The sequence below is a fragment of the Quercus lobata genome, chromosome 8, assembly GCF_001633185.2.
Source record: "Quercus lobata isolate SW786 chromosome 8, ValleyOak3.0 Primary Assembly, whole genome shotgun sequence".
Lineage (NCBI taxonomy): Eukaryota > Viridiplantae > Streptophyta > Magnoliopsida > Fagales > Fagaceae > Quercus > Quercus lobata.
Window position 1 is genome coordinate 54,057,407 of NC_044911.1, and position 19,448 is coordinate 54,076,854.

The 19,448-nt window shown below is 33.5% G+C and overlaps 2 protein-coding genes across 2 annotated transcripts; one reads left to right on the forward strand and one right to left on the reverse strand.

Annotated features, from left to right (window-relative positions):
* Positions 1-2,307: 2,307 nt before the first annotated feature.
* Positions 2,308-5,356, reverse strand: LOC115957083 (uncharacterized mitochondrial protein AtMg00860-like). The gene is made up of 2 exons (XM_031075320.1): positions 5,348-5,356; positions 2,308-2,757 (listed from the first exon to the last, which is right to left on the reverse strand). The coding sequence occupies exons 1-2, from the start codon at positions 5,354-5,356 to the stop codon at positions 2,308-2,310; spliced, it is 459 nt and encodes a 152-aa protein (XP_030931180.1).
* Positions 5,357-14,552: 9,196 nt separating this feature from the next.
* Positions 14,553-16,354, forward strand: LOC115955472 (stemmadenine O-acetyltransferase-like). Its single transcript, XM_031073596.1, has one exon. The coding sequence runs from the start codon at positions 14,872-14,874 to the stop codon at positions 16,057-16,059; it is 1,188 nt and encodes a 395-aa protein (XP_030929456.1). The 5' UTR covers positions 14,553-14,871; the 3' UTR covers positions 16,060-16,354.
* The last annotated feature ends 3,094 nt before the right edge of the window (positions 16,355-19,448 follow it).

Below are 19,448 nucleotides of genomic sequence, written 5' to 3' on the forward strand. Positions count from 1 at the left end.
TATATGATATATGGTAGTATGAGAGATATGAAAGTTAAAGATAGTAAAAATATGAGATTATAACTGCTGGGGAAGTTGTAGAGATTGCTTTCCAAGATGAAAGATTTTGTAAGAGAAGAGTATGGAGATGTGTTTACGTATTTGGAGATAAGAGCAGTAAGATAGACGTATTTTCTGGATATAGAGAGTGAGAGAATGAGTATAAAAGAGTAATGGTATTGTGGTGTGTTTAGCAATGTTGCTGGGATTTACTACTGGGATGTATGAGGGCTTATGAAGGGCATTTATGAGCTAAGGGCTGAAGAGTTTAGTTTCTAATTTAGGAACTAAAAACCCAGAAGCTTAGTACTTCATTGAGAGCTTAAGAGGATCATTAAAGGGAGAGAGAATAAAGAAGTTTTGTGAGAGAGTCTTCCTCTATTCATGTCCCCCTTTGAGGTGTTGACCAAGAGTTCCCTTTAGAGCTAAGTTTAAGGGGGTATTTTAGCAAAGAATATCACCCTAAATCTGTCCCAACTAGCAATGAATCTTCAAAAAATCCATCTTAAGATTTGGCCGAAAATGGTATGTTTAGCTTTAAGGTGTTCTTGCTGTTTTGGATAAGAGCTGCTAGGGAAAAAGTAGTAGAAAATGAAAGTATTTTAGTAAGAGAAAGGTAGTTTCAATAGTTGGTTTTGGTTTTAGCCAAAAGTGGAAAAATCAGCAATGCTCAGGCTGTTGGGTCAGCTTTCATAGCTGTTCTGAAAAAGTTGTCCCAGCTGTTAGGGAAAAGCTGTGACAGCTATCCTGAGACAGCTGTCACAGCTGTCATAAGACAGCTGTTTGCTTTAGGTAGAAGTAAATGAGTTCAAATGGGTGATTTTAGACTGCTAGAGAGGTCATTTCATGGATTTGGCTGAAAAATGGTAAGATCTCTTTCAAGGGTATCTTGCTATTTTGGGTATAGCAGATGGTTGCTGGGATTTCAACATTAAATGGCTAGTGACATCAGTTTCAGCCAGGTGTCAAATGCTGAATACACTGCTGGGGTTCAGCTGGAAATGTTTCCTTTTTTGGGTGTTAAGGTTCCATTACAACACATTTCTAGCAAGTAATAGAATGATTGGTTGAAAGTTAATGAAACTTTGGAGATTTAGTCAAGGTCTCATTGGGTTGTGACTTAATCTTGGTGAGCAAGAAGAGTATTTAATGCTCTGCTCTAGTAACTGGCAGAGAAATATATGGTCTGATTGTGGCAGACAGCAGTTGAGTATGAGAGATATAATGAATATTTTGTATATAGTTGGAAATTAAAGATAGCCAATCAGATTAGGCCATGTGTTTGAGTTGGATTTTAGCTGAAAGTAGTAATAAGATTTATGTAGAATAATATAATGAAGTTTCTAAATTTGTATAGTAACAGCTGGGGATTGAATGAACAATTATCTTCTCAGCAGTTAGATGGCTGGAGATATTGAGTATTTGTCACATGATGAATATTAAGTTTTAGGAAAAGAGCAATGGAGAATTTTATCATCTAAAGTGCTATGTGATAAGAGATGCTTACCATACGTTACCCGCTACACACGGACTCGTTAGAGTTCAGGGAGTTGGAGAAGATATGCCAAGCAACATGTCTCTTTTATCAACTTTAAACCACTAGAGCTTTATTGAACATACCTCTTGGCCCTCCAAACCACGACTCCCAAAGTTTCCCCAAAGAGACTTATGAGCTTGGATCATAAGCCGAAGATGAGATGACGTACCTCAGGTTTTGTTGTCATTTTGTGTAAATATGGGCTTTTATTGAAGAAGCTGTTTGTCATGAGTGTAAGAGAGGTAATATGGGACGTGAGCTTTGATTCATTACTTAAGCCTGATCCATATGTTGATGTTGATGATGTCATGGGGTTATGATCCCAATTGATGAAGATGAAATGTGGACCATGAATCTGCCTCTTGAAGTAAGGATCTCGCGGGCCATGTGAGCCCAATCCATGTAGTTGAATGAGATATAAGCTTATTTTGGGCTTTAAATAGATTTACCCAAAAAATCAATAATATGTTGATGTGCAATGGCTTGCCAATGAAGTAAGGCCATGTGGGCCGAAAAAATGATCCTCAACATGCTTCAATGCAAAATGGAAGCGCTGTATATAAGCTACCCACCGAGCATGCATCCTGTTAATGCTAACTTGACTGTTGATATGCTTCAATGCCTAATGATTTGTATATAATACAAACTCCCTTTGAATTAGGTAGTGCTCCCAATGCTTAAAAGTTCGTACTATAGCAAAAAAACTCCAGCTCATAGGACCACCATTTACTTCAAGCTTCAAAAACTTTCTCATTGAAGAATGCTACTGGTCTGTTGTCTTGTGAAAAAACAGCATCTATCCCGACCACAGATGCATCACACTCCACCTGAAACACCTTATCAAAGTTGGGCAATGCCAAAATCGGGGCTGTGCTTAACTTTTCCTTGATCAAGGCAAAGCTCTGTTCTACCTCATTTCCCCATGAGAACCTCCCCTTCTTCAGACACTTAGTGATAGAGGCTACTATGCTACTGAAATCTCGAACAAACCTTCGAAAGAAGGTTGCTAGCCCATGGAAGCTTCGCACATCACTCACTGTCTTTGGGGTTGGCCATTCTCTGATTGCACAAACCTTGTTCTCATCAACATGAATCTCATCCAAACTGACCACATACCCTAAGAACAACAACTTATCAGTCAAGAAGTTGCACTTCTTCAAGTTGATATACAACTCATTGGCCTGCAACACCACCAAAACTTCTCGTAGAAGCTTAAAGAAAGCACACACGATGCTTTTTTGATAGAATAGAAACTAAACTGTTAGTTCTTGGTAGTAAATCTCGAATCCACGAGAGGTTTTCCTAAATCCACAAGGAGAAGAAAACTACAATCCACTAGAGAAATAATTTGACAAAAGTCTGTGTTTATTGATAATAGTCTAATTTGCCTCTAACGACTACAAAACATATAAATACTGAGAAAAACATCTAAAAACCCTAATTCACACTAATTACGTGATTATGTGACAAAATACCGAAATTTATAAAAAATGGCAAAATTGAGTTAGATGCAGAATCATAAACTATTGACCTTAAGGGTCGTCCCAAAATAGACAAGATCTTATTCTGACTTTTAAACTAAAAATTATTAAGGAAAAACAAATATTACTATAAATAGCAAAAATATTGTTTTCGGGCCTTAAGGAAGGAATTTGCCTAAATTTTGGCTACAATCATGGTAACATGAATTTGGATCAGAATGTCATTTCCCTTCAACCTACCAAATTTCATGCAATTCCGACACTGTCACCCCGATGACCCCTACTGGCACCCCCCTTTAATTTTGCGTTGTGACTTCCTGCGCCCCTGCTACTCTAGGAAGGCATGTGCTATCTGTTCTACATCGCATATAAAAGGAAGAGAAGAAATAGAAGAAGGGGACACATAATATAGCAAGAGAAAAAATAATAAGGAAAACACTCAAAAGAGATTCATGTAACATATCACATTTGAATTAATAAAAAGACTAGAGGTTTACGTGTTCTTGTCCAAATTTCCCATTGTAAATTAATATCAACCCATAACACAAATTAATCCTAACATGTGTTTTGCTTAGTATCTTAAACCATAGAATTACTGAACACGTTCCTACGTATACCTCATGGCCATATTTTATAATTTAGTTTAGCTGGGATATTGTGCCAATACATAATAGAGGTTTATGCTAGGCACTTTAAACCAATTATGCCAATATATAATAGAGGTTTGCAATGCATTTCGAAGCAGTTATTAGTTCTTGAAAGTTTCGCTTCTGTGGTGGCCATTATTCCTTCTCAAGATAATCTGAAGATAAGATTCTCCTCATGGCCATATTTTTTATTTAATCTAGCTGGGACTTTGTACCAATACATGACAGGAGTTTGGTAAGCACTTTGAACCAATTATTAGTTCTTGAAACTTGAAGCTTTAACATCTCAAGATAAGATTCTGTTGGGGATATTACACAAAGTAATAATGGAAGAATAAGGTTAATACAAAAAACAAACATAAAATAGATAACTTGGAGGCACTATATCGTTTTCCTTAGATAATAGTTGCCCCCCACACTTTTGTTGCTAAAGGATTATCACAAATTTGTCCCTAAGATACAACCAAGATGTTGGGTTCTACAGATAGCAATTTTGGAGAATGACCACAGGATTTCTTGTGTTTCTTGTGTTATTTTTTCAAGTGAACATAAGCGTCTATTTATACCCATATGGTTATGTTTCATGAAAAGACATGTATGGAGAGTTAGTTATTTTTCAAGTGAACATAAGCCTCTATTTATACCCATAGTGTTATGTTTCATGAAAAGACACATATGGAGAGTTAGTTATTCTTTCATAAAACAGTTAACAAAGATTGAAACCTCTTCAACCTTTCTAAATAGTCACTAGAAAATTCTACAAAAAATTCCAGAAATTTCAGATTTTTGAATTTTCACTAAGAAAATTCCAGAACTTGAATTTTCACTTTATGAAACCATATTCTCCAAGCTCAAATGTCATTATTACAACCTATCATTGTATATACCTATATATACAACAATCTCCCACTAGGTTCTAATAATATATGTCTCACTTGATTGATATCCTATCATGCATAATGGAAGGTTTCTTTCAGCTTAAACCTCCCTTTGGTGTAATTGCTTAAGAAATCAACAGAGTTAATGGTGGCTTGATGCTTAAACCAAAACTCTTATGTGTTGAAATCGAAAACAACACATACATGAGAACACCCACAACACATTTAGAAATCCACTGTTGTTAGCACTATCATGGCCTTGTGCTCTTCCTGGTTTAAGAAACATTTACAAGAGAAAACGCTTTACTCTTGCTAGAAGTGGCACCACTTCTATGTTCACAAAGGTGAAGTTCCTTCTTATGTTCTTGTTACATAGACATTTATAATTTATGAACTTCATTAAGAGTTTAAAACTCATTCTCAATTTCATCGTAACAGTCTGCAGTAATCCATCCTGAATGAGACACAAGTTTAGTGCTTTTACTAACCACGTATCAATAGCTTGTTGTTACCCTTTAAACCTCTTAGATATAATCAATTTGAGGTTGGGTTCCTAATATTGGTGATTCTCTTAAAAGAAGGGTTTTAGTCTCATTCCAATGGATGTTATCCTTACCAAGTCTAGAGACACACTTCAATAAATGACCTATTTTATATATAAAATTACGTAGGCAATAGACTAGTCCAATCACATTTGACTTGCCTTACGTATTTTTATCTTAGACTTTTAAGTCTAAATTCACTTTGTATATAACTCATGTATACCATATGCATTGTGGTTTTACAACTACAGTACAAGGAATGGCTTACTATGGTCATGGCCACGACACTTTATCAAAATCTTAGCCAATTTGTTTCCTTGTCCGTTACCATTATAATCAATGCTTTCAATTTAATTCTATAGTAGAGTAAGAAATACACCTTATTTCTTTAATGCTTACACATAGCATCCCTACATATAGTGATTATCTAACTAGACATAGATATTATCACTCACATCAATAATAGAATTAAAATTAAGTACTTTCTAGTGATCAACCTCAAGTTTTAGAAACTTTGAAAGTCTACATACTATGAAGGCAATATCTAGTTTAGTTCCATACATGATACATAATTTGTACTTAATACACTAGCAAACTCGAGCTATGCATCCGCCCTTCCAGTAATCTCTTTATTTAATATTAGAATCAAAGTGTCTTTGCCTCTTTAAAGATATTAAAATCTAAGAAGCAAGTTTTCAACACTAATCTCAACACAATGAGATAACACAATTCCCAAAAGAATGAGAAATCACTAACCTCAACACAATGAGATTACTCAAATCTCAACAAAATGAGATAACATAAATCTCAAAATGAGATTAATATAGTGCACATCTCCACTATATTTCTTTACTTGATTCTCATTCATAAAAGACTTTCATTTAATTAAGGAAATAAAATCCCACCAGTCTTTCAAGCAAACTTCTTTACCAAGATCATTTTTTAAGAAAGTCACTTAACATATATATGATGCATACTCAAATTATATGTGGAGACACAATCTAATATTTCATTATTGATCCTTGAATGTTCAATTAATGAACTCACTTGTACTCTATTTATTTCACAAAGAGGTACTTTCAAAATAGGATCACAATATGTGCTTGTTTACACTCGAGACATCTACCACACATGGTAGAATTTAATCACAATGAATTTAACATCCCTCGATGTTAATTCTCAATACCTTTATCAAGCACATCTTTGATGCACATTAGCATTCTCATGAGTCCATAACTCGTTTAAAGGTTATACCGCCACACTTTCTTGGAAATCATAATTCCACCATTTGAGTTTCTAAACCCCACAATTTGGGTTCTCAACCATTCGAAAATTCACATATATACATACACTATAATTACATATATCAAAATGTAATAATAGAATATAGTGAATTTCTTTAAAATTATATGAATGGTTTTAAAGATATCAAACTAATAACACAAATAGTTACTAGTGTATAGATTTCAAAATTCTATCTTTTTCCCTTTGTTTCAAACTTTTTACTATTAACCTTAGACCAAAAGATTTTATATCTTATTCTAATACCCACTCACAACCAATTGGTTTTAAATCTAGATGTAGATCCATTAATACCCAATTATTATTAAATAATATCGAGTCTATCTCATCATTAATAGCTTTTACAATAGAAAGCTAAATCTTTTTAGTAGCACAAAACTTTCTAAAACTTTAGGATCACTTCCCTCAAAGAATACCATGAGTATTTAATTAGGAATATACTTTTATTACCTTTAACAAGGTAAACAAGAGAGTTTCACATGAAATAAAATTTGAATTAAAATCCTTTTTATTTCTCAGACTTTGACTCCACCTTTGTTCACTTGGTGAACCACATTTAAATCTTTAATATCACTTAATGTGATATTTAAGATTGGAGTCATTTACTCGTGTTTAAGTAAGTATCAGGATATCCTTGAAATCATCTTTGAATTTAAACTCAATAAATTCAATATCCTTTGATTTCACTCTTATATTAGACATTAAGTCTAATAAACTACAACCCTCGAATTTACTCAAAACCTACATATACATTACATACCTTCTTTGATTAATTAGTCCTCTTTGGACTATCATTTATAAAAGGTTAAACACCCCTACAATTTAAAATGATAAGCATTTGGTCACTTTCTCATTTCATAACACATATGAAATAGTTTTGAGATGAAACTTTATTATGCACATAACATACACTAAGCAAAGCTTCTTCCCATTGATCAGATAGGAACTTAGCTAATTGCACTCAAGTTTATGGCATTCACCATATCAAATAGAGTTTTCTCTTTTGACCAAACAATTTTATTAGGGTGTATAAGGGACTGCACTTTGTTATATTATGACATGTTCCTCAAAAGAATAATATACATTTAAAAATATTCATCATTTCTAGTTAATACACCATTCAATTCAAATCATCATGCTTATATAAATTATATCATGTTTTGACATAAATTTCAAGAATTTGAAATTTAAAAATCTCAATCTAGCATGCCACAAATAATATAAGCACAACGAAAACATATTGATAAATAATACTTTGTTTGAACATATCATTAGTAGCATATCCATTGCCTACTAATGTCCCATACTTGAATAAGACCATTTTTAAATAATAAATTGGCTTTTCTTGATATCAGGTGTGAGAGTGCTTTTTTCTTTAGTACAGGCCCAAGGATCCTGGGCCAAATAGTTGTATTTTGGTGGACTGGGCTTGGTTCACCTCAGCTAAATGGGGGCTGATTACGAACCAAGTTGTGCGCAAGTCACATGAATCTCCTCGAGGCAAAAATGCGATTCCTCCTAAGCAATAAAATACCATTATAAGTGTTTTAGTATCATAAAATGACCCTTTACTCTTACAAAATAAGTAAAATAGATGTTCATAATATTCACAATGAGAAAGAGATTGAAATAGAATATTTAAGGCTTATCTTTTATCGTATAAATATTTTAAAGAATTCCTTTACTTGGTACCCCGGGCGTACTGTCGTGGGATCCCGGGACGTACTGTCGTGGGATCCCGGGGCGTATTAGGCCTGTAAGAACCCAGAATCTCTGGTTCTCTGCACTATACAATCTTTCTCCATGCTTGTTATGCAATGGAGTTTTGTCCTTTCCTTTTACCTCTATAGGTCTTACACAAGAACAACTATACAAGGCACATATCTTCAAATAATTGTTAGTTTCTTAGATTATGATATATATATATATATATATATATTAATACATATACATATATGTAAATGAATTTTATGAGAATGATTCAGCTACGAGGATCCTGGCCCCAATTCTCACAGACTTAGTGCTTTTGCACAAGACTTGTGGGATTTGGAACTCAAGTCTGAGTGGCTTTACTTGGGCAAAAGACTCAGCTTTACAAGCAAGAATATATGTATTGAGCAACAAGAAGCAGTAAAGGAAGATAATATAATAAAGAAATATGCAAAGTAATTGTTAGAAATTCTCAAATCAATATGAGATATTTCATTATTTTTCTTAATTGTGGATTACAAATGTGCTCACTAAGACGTGATACAAGGTTCAAATAAGCTTAAAAATTACAGACTTTGATGGCTATTCAAGCCTCTAAGACTTGCAAAGTTTAAATCCTTTTGAATCCAAGTATGTGCTATAGTGGCTGTTTCTAGGATACCGGGAGACAAATATGTGCTATAGTGGCTGTTTCTGGGATACCGGGAGACGTTCCTCTGTTTTTCTTAAATTTTACAGAGTTCTCATGGCTCTGTTATGATATTCTTCCTACTGAAAATCCTCCCCTTTCAACATGGGTTTTCTCTTTCTTTTATAGTGTGTTTTCTAGGGCTCCATGGAACTAGTGATTTTCTCTCTTTTGCCCCTCAGAACTCGTGCTGTGACAGTTGCTCAAGGGCTGGTCTCTTCCCTTTTTTCTCATAGTTTTCATCTTTTATTGCTGTTTCTTTAAAAGTCATTTGCTGACTTTCCATTCCGGGGCGTCCTCAGCAATTAGCCTTCAATCTCTCTTCTTTCAAGGTTTCTCATTTTTCAGACTTAGCTGTCGGTGTTATTTCCTTGTTGTCATTATTCCCAAATAGTTGGTATCTTTTACTGCTGGGTTGAAAGTTCTCTTCCAGTTGCTTCTACGTATGATTTTCTTATTCTTGGTTCCTTGTGGTACAGCTCCTTTGTTCATGAATGTTTGCTTTATACTTTCTAATTCTTTGCTGCACCAGTGGGTACTTGAGAAGGACATCTCTGTTCTTCATTTCTTGTATTTCGTGGTACCTTTCTTGAGTTGTCTCAATCCTACAGTAGCTGTCCTGCATTACCTGAGGATCCCGGGCGTCTGGCAGCCTCTGGGTATCCCGGCCCAGTTCTTTCACTGAATTTTGCTGGACTTTTTAATGACCTTTTTGCTGAAAATCTGAACATAAATAGGGCCTTAATGTTGATTCTTCTTTCTGCTTGAATTGGGCCTTCTTTACTTTTCATGGAATGGGCATTCTTGTGAAATTTTGGCCTTCAACATCAGGTATGTGGAAAACATAGCTTTGGCCAAGAGAACTTCTTGCCAAAACTCAATTTCACTTCAACAATGTACTTTCCATGAACTTTTGCCTTGCTGTGGATATCCATAAGCACCTCTAGTTCTATGGAAGACTCCTCGTAAGTCTTGAATTGTGCCTTGTAGTTTCACACATGCAACATTGCACCCGAATCAAACCACCAATCGGAAGGATTTATAACTACAACCGTATGAAATATAGTGATCTTTATCCTTCTTATTTTTTTAAGAATTTATATTCTCAAAAGTAATGGTCTTTCTTTCCACAAAGGAAACATGACATATTCTTCTTGTCATAAGAAGCACTATTCAACCTATGGAATTCATATTAATTCTCAAAGGAATGATAAGTCAAATATATATACATATAAATGACTTAAAACCCATCATGCCTTTTAAAATCAATCAAGATGTCTATGAAAACCATCAAGGTGGGTAGGTGTCCGTAGTGTTTTTCATTCACATGGTTACTAATGAAAAACAGTAGCATCAACAATTCTATTAAAACATCAATTAATGTTTATACTCCACATCTATTCAACACGAGAAAAGACTGAACTTGTTGATAGCAATTTCAATAAGAAATTATAGAAAACATGACAACCCATGTATCGAAGTTCTAACTTTCTTGTGATAAATAGAAGCCCACAAACCAAAAACCTCCCAAAATTACTTAGATTCAATACTATGATTCCAAACGATGCAAAGAAACAGTTATTTCACTGATATCATTTCATAAATGCTTCTATGTTAGAATTCTCAAGTTGTACATAAATCCGCAACACATGCAAAGATTCTAACAGAGAAACTCATCAATCATTTTGAAATTCAAATTGTCCATGAACAAGAAATTTGTACCTTCAATGTTTAAACTATGAACATGGCTTTTAATGCATTCACAATGTAAAAGAATCATCACCTTGTCTTGCCAACAAAGAAACTTGTTTCTTTAAGCCTTATTCCATTGAATCTTCTTGTTCCATTGAATCTTCTTTATGATTGATTCATCATTTGAACAACTCTTTAAATCCAAGCCAATTACTCTTTCTACTGTGTAAAATTGGTTCCATCAAAATAATCCAATTTCACCAAACCATGGTTCAATATCTTCAAAGTTGTACCATCATTTACTCCTTATCTTGTGGTCAAATTTTGTCTAAGATTGTTGGGGATATTACACAAAGTAATAATGGAAGAATAAGGTTAATACAAAAGACAAACAAAAAATAGATAATTTTAAGGTACTATATCGTTTTCCTTAGATAATATTTGCCCCCCACACTTTTGTTGCTAAAGGGTTATCGCAAATTTGTTCTCGGGATACAACCAAGATGTTGAGTTCTACAGATAGCAATTCTGAAGAATGACCACAGGATTTCTTGTGTTATTTTTCAAGTGAACATAAGCCTCTATTTATACCCATAGGGTTATGTTTCATGAAAAGGCACGTATGGAGAGTTAAACGGTTAACAAAGATTGAAACTTCTTCAACCTTTCTGAACAGTCGCTAGAAAATTCTGCAGAAGATCTCAGAAAATTCAGATTTTCGAATTTTCACTTAGAAAATTCCAGAAATTGAATTTTCACTTTATGAAACCATATTCTCCAAACTCAAACATCATTATTACAACATATCCTTGTATATACCTATATATACAACAGATTCTACATCATGGCCAAATTTTATAATTTAGTCTTGCTGGGATTTTGTACCAGTACATGATATGGGTTTGCTAGGCACTTCGAACCAATTATTAGTTCTTGAAACTCTAGCTTCTGTGAACGCCATTACTCCAGCTCAAGACATACCACTTCGTGACTTCAGTTTTTTGCTTGGTACTGACGTTGTAGGAGAAATTGTAGAAGTGATAGGAGAAGACAATTGCATAAAGGCCAGAGCAACTTGTTATGACAGTGTGGCTTTAGTTGAGGACATATCCCATCACATCCACTATAGCTTGTTTCACTAGATAATAAAGGCTGGGGAAAGATGATCACAATTCCTTTAAGCATTATTATTATTGGTGGTGCTAAAAAGTCATATTGCTATTTTTAGCATCACCAAATACAAAACTATACCTACATTGGTGAAGCCAAAATTAAATAATTTAGCTCCATAGCTACAATACACTGCCAAAAGTGGTTGTGCACGGTAGCTCATATGTAAATATATATATTATTCATGTGTTCACACTATTTTGTATTATTATTCACGTGTTCACACTGCACTGTAGCGCATTCACCTATTCACACTATAGCTCATATGTAATAAATAAATAAAAATAAAAAGGCGGAAATACTATTTTCGTCCCTACATTTTCACCCAATTTTCACTTTGGTCCTTACTTTTTTATTTTACCACTTTTAGTCCCTAAAATGAAAAACGTGTTTTTTTTTAGTCCCTACCATCATCTCACTAACAGAAATTGTCTACGTGGCAAACAGGGTGTACTATTGGCACACTAAAAATTGATGTGGCCATTAAAATAATAATAAAAAATTTTATTTGGCATTAAAAAAATACCATGTCAGCATCAATCTAAATTAAAAAAATTAATTTATCAATTTTAACTAAATAAAAAAAATAACAAAATTAAAAACCAAAAATTACTTAAATTAAGATATAATTGTATCTTGAACAAAAACACCAAGAACATAGATTTAAATACAAGAAAAACATTTTCCTTTTCAGTCTCCTTTTCATCCTCTCCTTTTCATTAAACCCACACAATCCCATCTTCTCCTTTTCATTAAACCCACAAAATCTCATCCTCTCTCAGTCTCTCTTTTCCTCTCTCACATAGCCCGATCCCCTCTCTCACATAGCTCGATCCCAGCCATGGCCGAAAGTCAATCACCTTCTCTACCTCATCCTCTCAAACCCACATCCTAGGCAAACATGAGCAAGAAGAAAGCAATGGCGACTAAGAGAGGAGGTGGTTTTGTTGTCAGGTGAGGTTGATTTCGTTTGGGTTTGATAGTTTCGAATCTGAGGTTGGAGGTGATTTGGTTTCGGCTCTAAGGTTTGGATATGAGGTTTGTGTATGGTTTCTCAGAAAGTATAAGAAAATTTGGGTCTTGAGTTTTGTGTTTGGGGGCCCAAAATCTGGGTTTGAATTTAGTGTTTCGGGGCCAAAAATCTGGGTTTGATTTTTGTGTTTGATGTTTTGGTGGTGTGGGGGTTTGAAATATGGGTTAGAATCTGGGTTAGAATTTAATTTTTTGAATCTAGGTTTGAATCTAGGTTTGGAATTAATTTTTTGGGTTTTAAATTTGCTAGGTTTGTGTTTTTGTTCAAATGTTTAATGTGTTCAAGTTTAATTTATCAATTTTATCTGGGTTTGTCAAGAATGTTGGCATGAATTCTAATTCTGGGTTTTGGCTCTAAGGTTCGAATTTTCCGGGTTTTAGATTTTGTTTTCATGTTTAATTTCATGTTCATGTTTAATCTGATGTGGATTTGAAGTTTAATTTTGTGTTCTTATTTTATAGGTTTGTGATTTTTGATTTTTAATTTTGTGTTCTTAAATCTGGGTTGGTGTTCTTGTTGTTCTTGTTAAAGGTACACTTAGATCTCAATTTATGTGACTTTTGGTTTTTAATTTTTTTTTATTTAGTTAAAAATGATAATTTTAAAAAAAAAAATTAGATGCTGACGTGACATTTTTTAATGCAAAATACATTTTTTTATTATTATTTTAATGACCACATCAGCTTTTAGTGTGCCAATAGTGCATTCTGTCTACCACATAGACAATTTCCATTAGTGAGATGACCGTAGGGACTAAAATAGAACGAGTTTTTCATTTTTGGGACTAAAAGCGGTAAAATAAAAAAGTAGGGACCAAAGTGGGAATGAGGTGAAAATGTAGGGACGAAAATAGTATTTCTGCCTAAAAAAATTATTTTATTGTGTTGTTTATATTATTAGATTGTGTTGAAAGCTAAAATAAAATCACTTATATTGGGTGTTTTGTAAAGTGAGAAGGTAAAATAGATAAAGTAGTTTTTTGTGAAGAAATATTGCTAAATTTATGACTCCACCAATATGGATGCATACGATAAAGAATTTATAGTAGCTACACAGGGGAGAGGATACAACCCATGAACTCCCCTTACCATCAATCATGGACACTAGTACGATTGAGGAGACTAAAGGTTTGTTGCAATTTCCTCCAGTATTAATCATGGGGAAATTATTGGGTAGTCTCAGTGCAATGCTCCGATCTCTCACATGATGGTGGACCAGACTACGTAATAATTTGCCTAATCATAGACCTATGAGCTGTGGGAAGGTGCTTATAATGCAAGAGTAATTTCTAAATATATTATTTAGCAAAAAAAAAAAAAATCTAAATATACTAGTGCGTTGTGACACCATGAAAAGGAAAAAAAATTTGAAAGGATAAATTATCATTTGGTCCATAATGTTTGCTTTATAGGTTAAAATGATTTCTAACCGTTCAAATATGTCAGTTTACTTCCTAACTTTTCGATATTGTGTCAAAATAGTCAATGATTTTAATTTTTTTTAAAAAAAAAAAAAAAAAAAAACAAAGAAAATATTTGGAGTTAGTTTATTTTCAAACTTAAAATTTGAAAATTTATTTTCATTGTTTTCTCAGGAATGCAAACAAGGAGGGAAACATGTCCATGGTGTAAAGCTGAAAAATGATTTTTAAAAATGTTAATGGAGAGTGGTGAGCATCTGAAACAGCAAGCTCAAAAAGAAGGAAAGGATAAAAATATGATTAAATGACAGGGAGGAAAATCTTAATTAAATGCTAAGGTTAAAAAAAGAAGAGGAATGATCATATCCAACCAGTGCATAAACGAATAAAATGTCTGGATGCCATCATCACAGTCACACTAGCCAGTAGCCACAAGATGCTTATAAATTATAACAGGAAACCTTTCAGTAAACACAGCTAGTACCACCGGCAAGGTCTTTGGCCAAAAAAAGAGAGATATTTCACTATCGAGACTACTAAGGCAAAGCAATTCGTGCGGCAAAATGGTGAAGGTTGAGGTCACTATCATTTCAAAGGAAACAATCAAACCATCTTCACCAACATTGCACCATCTGAAACCATACAAACTCACCCTCTTTGATCAGGTCACTCCTGCAACTTACGTTCCCACAGTCTTCTTCTACCCCATGAGTACTAATCTCAATCTCGACAATGTCCCAAATTATTGCACAGCTTAAAAAATCCCTTTCAGATACCCTCAATATCTTTTATCCATTTTCTGGGAGCATAAAAAACAACCTTTTTATCCATGATTTCGACACAAGTGTTCCCTTTTCGGAAGCTCGTGTTAATTGTTCCATGTTTGAGTTCCTTAAGCACCAAGAAACAGACTTACTGGCCCTATTCGTTCCGTATCGTGCCTTTTGCAAGGAAACAGATACTACTATAGGTCAAGTAGCTATTCAATTGAATATCTTTGTTTGTGGTGGAATAGCAATCGGGTTGAGCTGCTCACATAAGATTGAAGATGCAACAACATCGAGTGCTTTCCTTCATTCTTGGGCTGCCACTTTTACTGGGTCTCCGGAAAAAGTTTTACATCCAAATTTCTCTGAGGGATCAACCATGTTTCCACCGAGAGATTCACTTCCTCAAAAGCATATAGATACAATGGATAACTTATGGTTCAAAGAAGGTGATTATGTTACAAGAAGGTTTGTGTTCCATGACAAAGCAATAGCCACCCTAAGAGCCAAAGCAAAAAGTGAATTAGTTCCTAAACCTACACGCATTGAGGCACTAACTTGTTTCATTTGGAAACATTGCATGGCAGCTTCTAAGGGCATATCAGCAGGTTTGAAAAAGACATCCATGGCCATGCTGGTCCAAGCGGTGAACTTAAGGGCACGAATGAAGCCTCGCTTGTCAGATGCTTCTATTGGAAATATATTTTGGTGGGCACCTGCAGCAGTTGATTTGACTATGGAAGAGAGAGAGTTGCATGAATTGGTGGACCTTGTAAACGCCGCCATCGCAGGGTTTGATACCGATTTTGAGAAAAATTTGCAAGGAAATGAAGGGTATTTGGCTTTCTCTGATTACTTTGACCAGTTAGAAGAAATGTTTTCTGCAGAAATAAAACCAGATGTTTGGGCGTTTACATGCTGGCTTAGATTTTTTAACGATCTTGATTTTGGTTGGGGGAAGCCATTTTGGATTGGTATCATGGGGAAAGTTGGTTCTGCATTCAGAAATTTAATAATGTTCAGTGAAACCCCATGCGGTATTGGGATTGAGGCATGGGTGACCATGGATGAGAAAGAAATGGCTATATTGGAGAATGATCCTGAATTTCTTGCATTTGCTTCTCTAAATCCTAGCATTTTACTCCCTCTTTAAAATCTTTGGATGTATTTATGTTTGATGCCCAAGATAAGTAAAATCGAATTGGTTGATGGTACGTATGTAAGTTTGTGTATGAAAAGAAAATAAATCATTAATAAATTGGTTTATCAAGGCTCTACTCTTGATAAAAATTAGGGATCTGATTACTTTACCTCCAACACTGTTCACATGTTTACACTATTGAATCTAAAAGGGTGTGTGAACTGTTGAAGGTGAAGTAATAATTAGCCTTAAAATTATAGGAGTACTTGTAAGGCATTTTGCTGAGTATGTAAGTTTAAAGAATTCTCGCATGTATTGAAATTCTTCTTCTTTTTTATTTTTATTTTTTATAATTGTAATTCCTTTTCTGAATCAAATGTAACGAAGTCCTTAAGTTGTAATAAGAATTTATATAAGTGCAATTCATCCACATCTATTTTGTTGTGATTCAATTTTTCTAGACAGAATGACAGCATTAGTCGTCATAGTGATTCGCTTTACACAATGCGTGGATAAATCTAGAAATTTGCTATGATTTTGTCTCCATTAAGTATTTGTGAGTTGAAAGCTTATCAAATCCTCTGTATAGGTATCAACAACCCGAGATCCATGCTTACAATCCTAATATTTCTTGAATAACCCCTAATCCATGGTAATAAGACGGTAAAATTTTTGCATCTATTAGCCTCCTCATTTATTAGTGCCTTGAGTACAACTTTGTTATGATTCCAGTGTTCTACATGGATTAAGTGTAAGTTTAATTATGTGTTTATAAGCTCTTGGGTATTCTTCCCTTGCAAGCTGGTTTTTAAGAGTGACATCTACTCATGAGTTTGTGGAATATTATGATTAGACAGCAAACCAAATAAGCATTTAGCATCTAGCTCTACACTAAAAGATGTTTGATGTTGAGATACAAAGGCAAGTAAGAGGCCATATTGGAGGGCATGAAGTTCAGCTTTGATGCTGGAGGAGTGGCCGAGAAACTGAGAGGATCCTTTTAGTTGAATAATGTCTTTTTTTTTTTTTCGTTTAACTCACTTTAATGTCTTTATATATATTTTTAAGCCATCTCTGGTTAGAAATTTATGCCATGCCTTTGTTAAACATTTTGGGGAAAATATATTAAATTTAAAAAAAAAAAAAAAAAAAATCAAGCACTGCGTTGTTGATTGGGATGGGCTTAATTTTTTTGACTAAAGATTCCATTACAACAATCACTTATACAAACTCAGAGGAGTCAGAGCAACCCAGTGAAAATGAGCTTCAGATTCAGGCATCGAGACACGTACATTTTCTGACTATATGTTTACGGTGCGCAATTTTTATTGATATTGCTGGTGCATGTGGATCATGTTGCTTATAGCACTACTGGAGCTGTCGAAGGAACCAATTTTTATTGCAACTGGGAAACTTGTCAATCTTAGTGAACTACAGCTTGTTGATTGCGATAACACCGTTAGCTACTTAGTTCTAAGTTTTAATCTCATTTCGATTCATGCTCAAGTTAAAAGCCTTCTTGTATATCTTCACATTGTGCTAAGAAATCAAAAATCTTTGGAGTTTTTTGTTTTTTTCTTTAATCAATCATTATATAAAAATAAAAATTATTGATTTGCAGGCATTATATATGCCCTTAATGATCTCAGATAACTTTTAGATAGATGCTTATTAAAAAAAAAAAGGGCAATCTCCTTATGGTAATATGGTCTAAATTGAGTTATTATAATACCCATATATAATGATTTCAGATAAGTTTTACTTTTACATAGGGTATTATGTTAACTTAAGCCCAACCTCACCAAGGTCTACATTGAATTATTATGATATCCTTTTAATTGCGGATGCTAGATTTTTTGCGGAAACCTTTAGGCACATTTTGTGCCCATTTTATAATGGACTTACTAAACAAATTACATTTAAGTATAATATCCAATGACAATATATATTTGATCAAAATATATTTATATTATTTATAAATAATAAATATAGCATCAACTGGTTTAACCTGAGAAGTATGTGCTAGATTACATATATGAATAATGAAATAGAGTATATATGTATCTCTCTAACAATATCCTCTTCCTTATTTTCTCTCATCAATCATCCTCTTATAATTCTTTAATTGCAACCTAAAAAAAAATGAAATTATAAATCAGGATTTAGGCCTCATTTGTTTTGGTGTAAAAAAAATTTCTTTCCCTTTTTTTTTTCCCGGTGCTTGGGGTGGCTAAAAAACAGTTAGACCAAAATTATCTTTTGTGCATTTTCTTTGAGGCTGTAATAAATTTTTTTTGACCTATTATTTGTTGAAATAGATATTACTGAGAGTAAATATTCTATATGAATACTATTTCATGAGATGAAAACGCAACTAATTGAATGATGATTATAAAAATAATAATCATTCCATTTCAAGTCTAATTAATACTATGTTTCAAACGTGCCATAAGCTTTCTTTAGATTCTGTCTTAATTCTTATGTGTCAAACCATATAGTTTTGTAAGGTATATCTATATGACATATAACTTACTGCAACAGTAGAAAGCTAAGATTTGTATTTTTTATTATACACACGGGTATGTATGTACGTTTGTGTATATATGTCTCTTACTTTTGTCCAAATTGGTCCGTCTGGTAGGAGAAGTGGAAAAGTTAGAGAATAGAAAATTGGTGGAAGGATGAAAATGTAGAAGGATAAAAAAGATTTAGGTTCTGTTTGGTAACAGTTTTTGTTTTTTTATTTTCAAAAACTTGTTTTGGGGAATATAAAGAAAAAACAATTTTCTTGTATTTTTGAAATTAAAAAAAAAATAGTTTTTGAAGAAAAAAATAAAAAATACCAAAATATGTTGTTACTAGAATTTGAACTTTAATGCTAACTCATTAAATGATACAGATTCATTAAATTATATACATATTTTCATTGACTTTTGAAAATTAAAAACTGAAAATAGTCTTTTGTATGTTTTCAGTTTTCTTCACAAATTGAGTTTTGAAAACAGTTTTTATTTTCTGTCTATTTTTGGTTGCCAAACAAGTTTTTTAGTTTCAAAAATAGAAAAAAAATTTTGAAAACAAAAAATAAGGGGAAAAAACCCAAACATAACCTTAGTTTTCCATTGTGTGTGTTTGGTTGGAATGGTGGAAAAATGAGAGGAATGGAAAATTCTTTTGTTTCATTGAGGAGAAAATTGGGAGGATAAAAAATGTAATTTATATAAATTTACTCTTAGATAAAGATTTGGTCAATATGTCAGGAAGGAACACAGACTTGAAATTGAAACAAATAGAGTAATAGGTTTGGACTTGGTCACCATGTTAAAGTGAAAAGAATGCTTATGTTATTGCATTCACACTAAGCCTCAATTGTTGACCGGTTATTATGCATTCACACTAGT

Bases quoted from the DNA above. Each gene is read 5' to 3' on its own strand.
- LOC115955472 (XM_031073596.1), top strand. From the start codon at position 14,872: ATGTCCCAAATTATTGCACAGCTTAAAAAATCCCTTTCAGATACCCTC.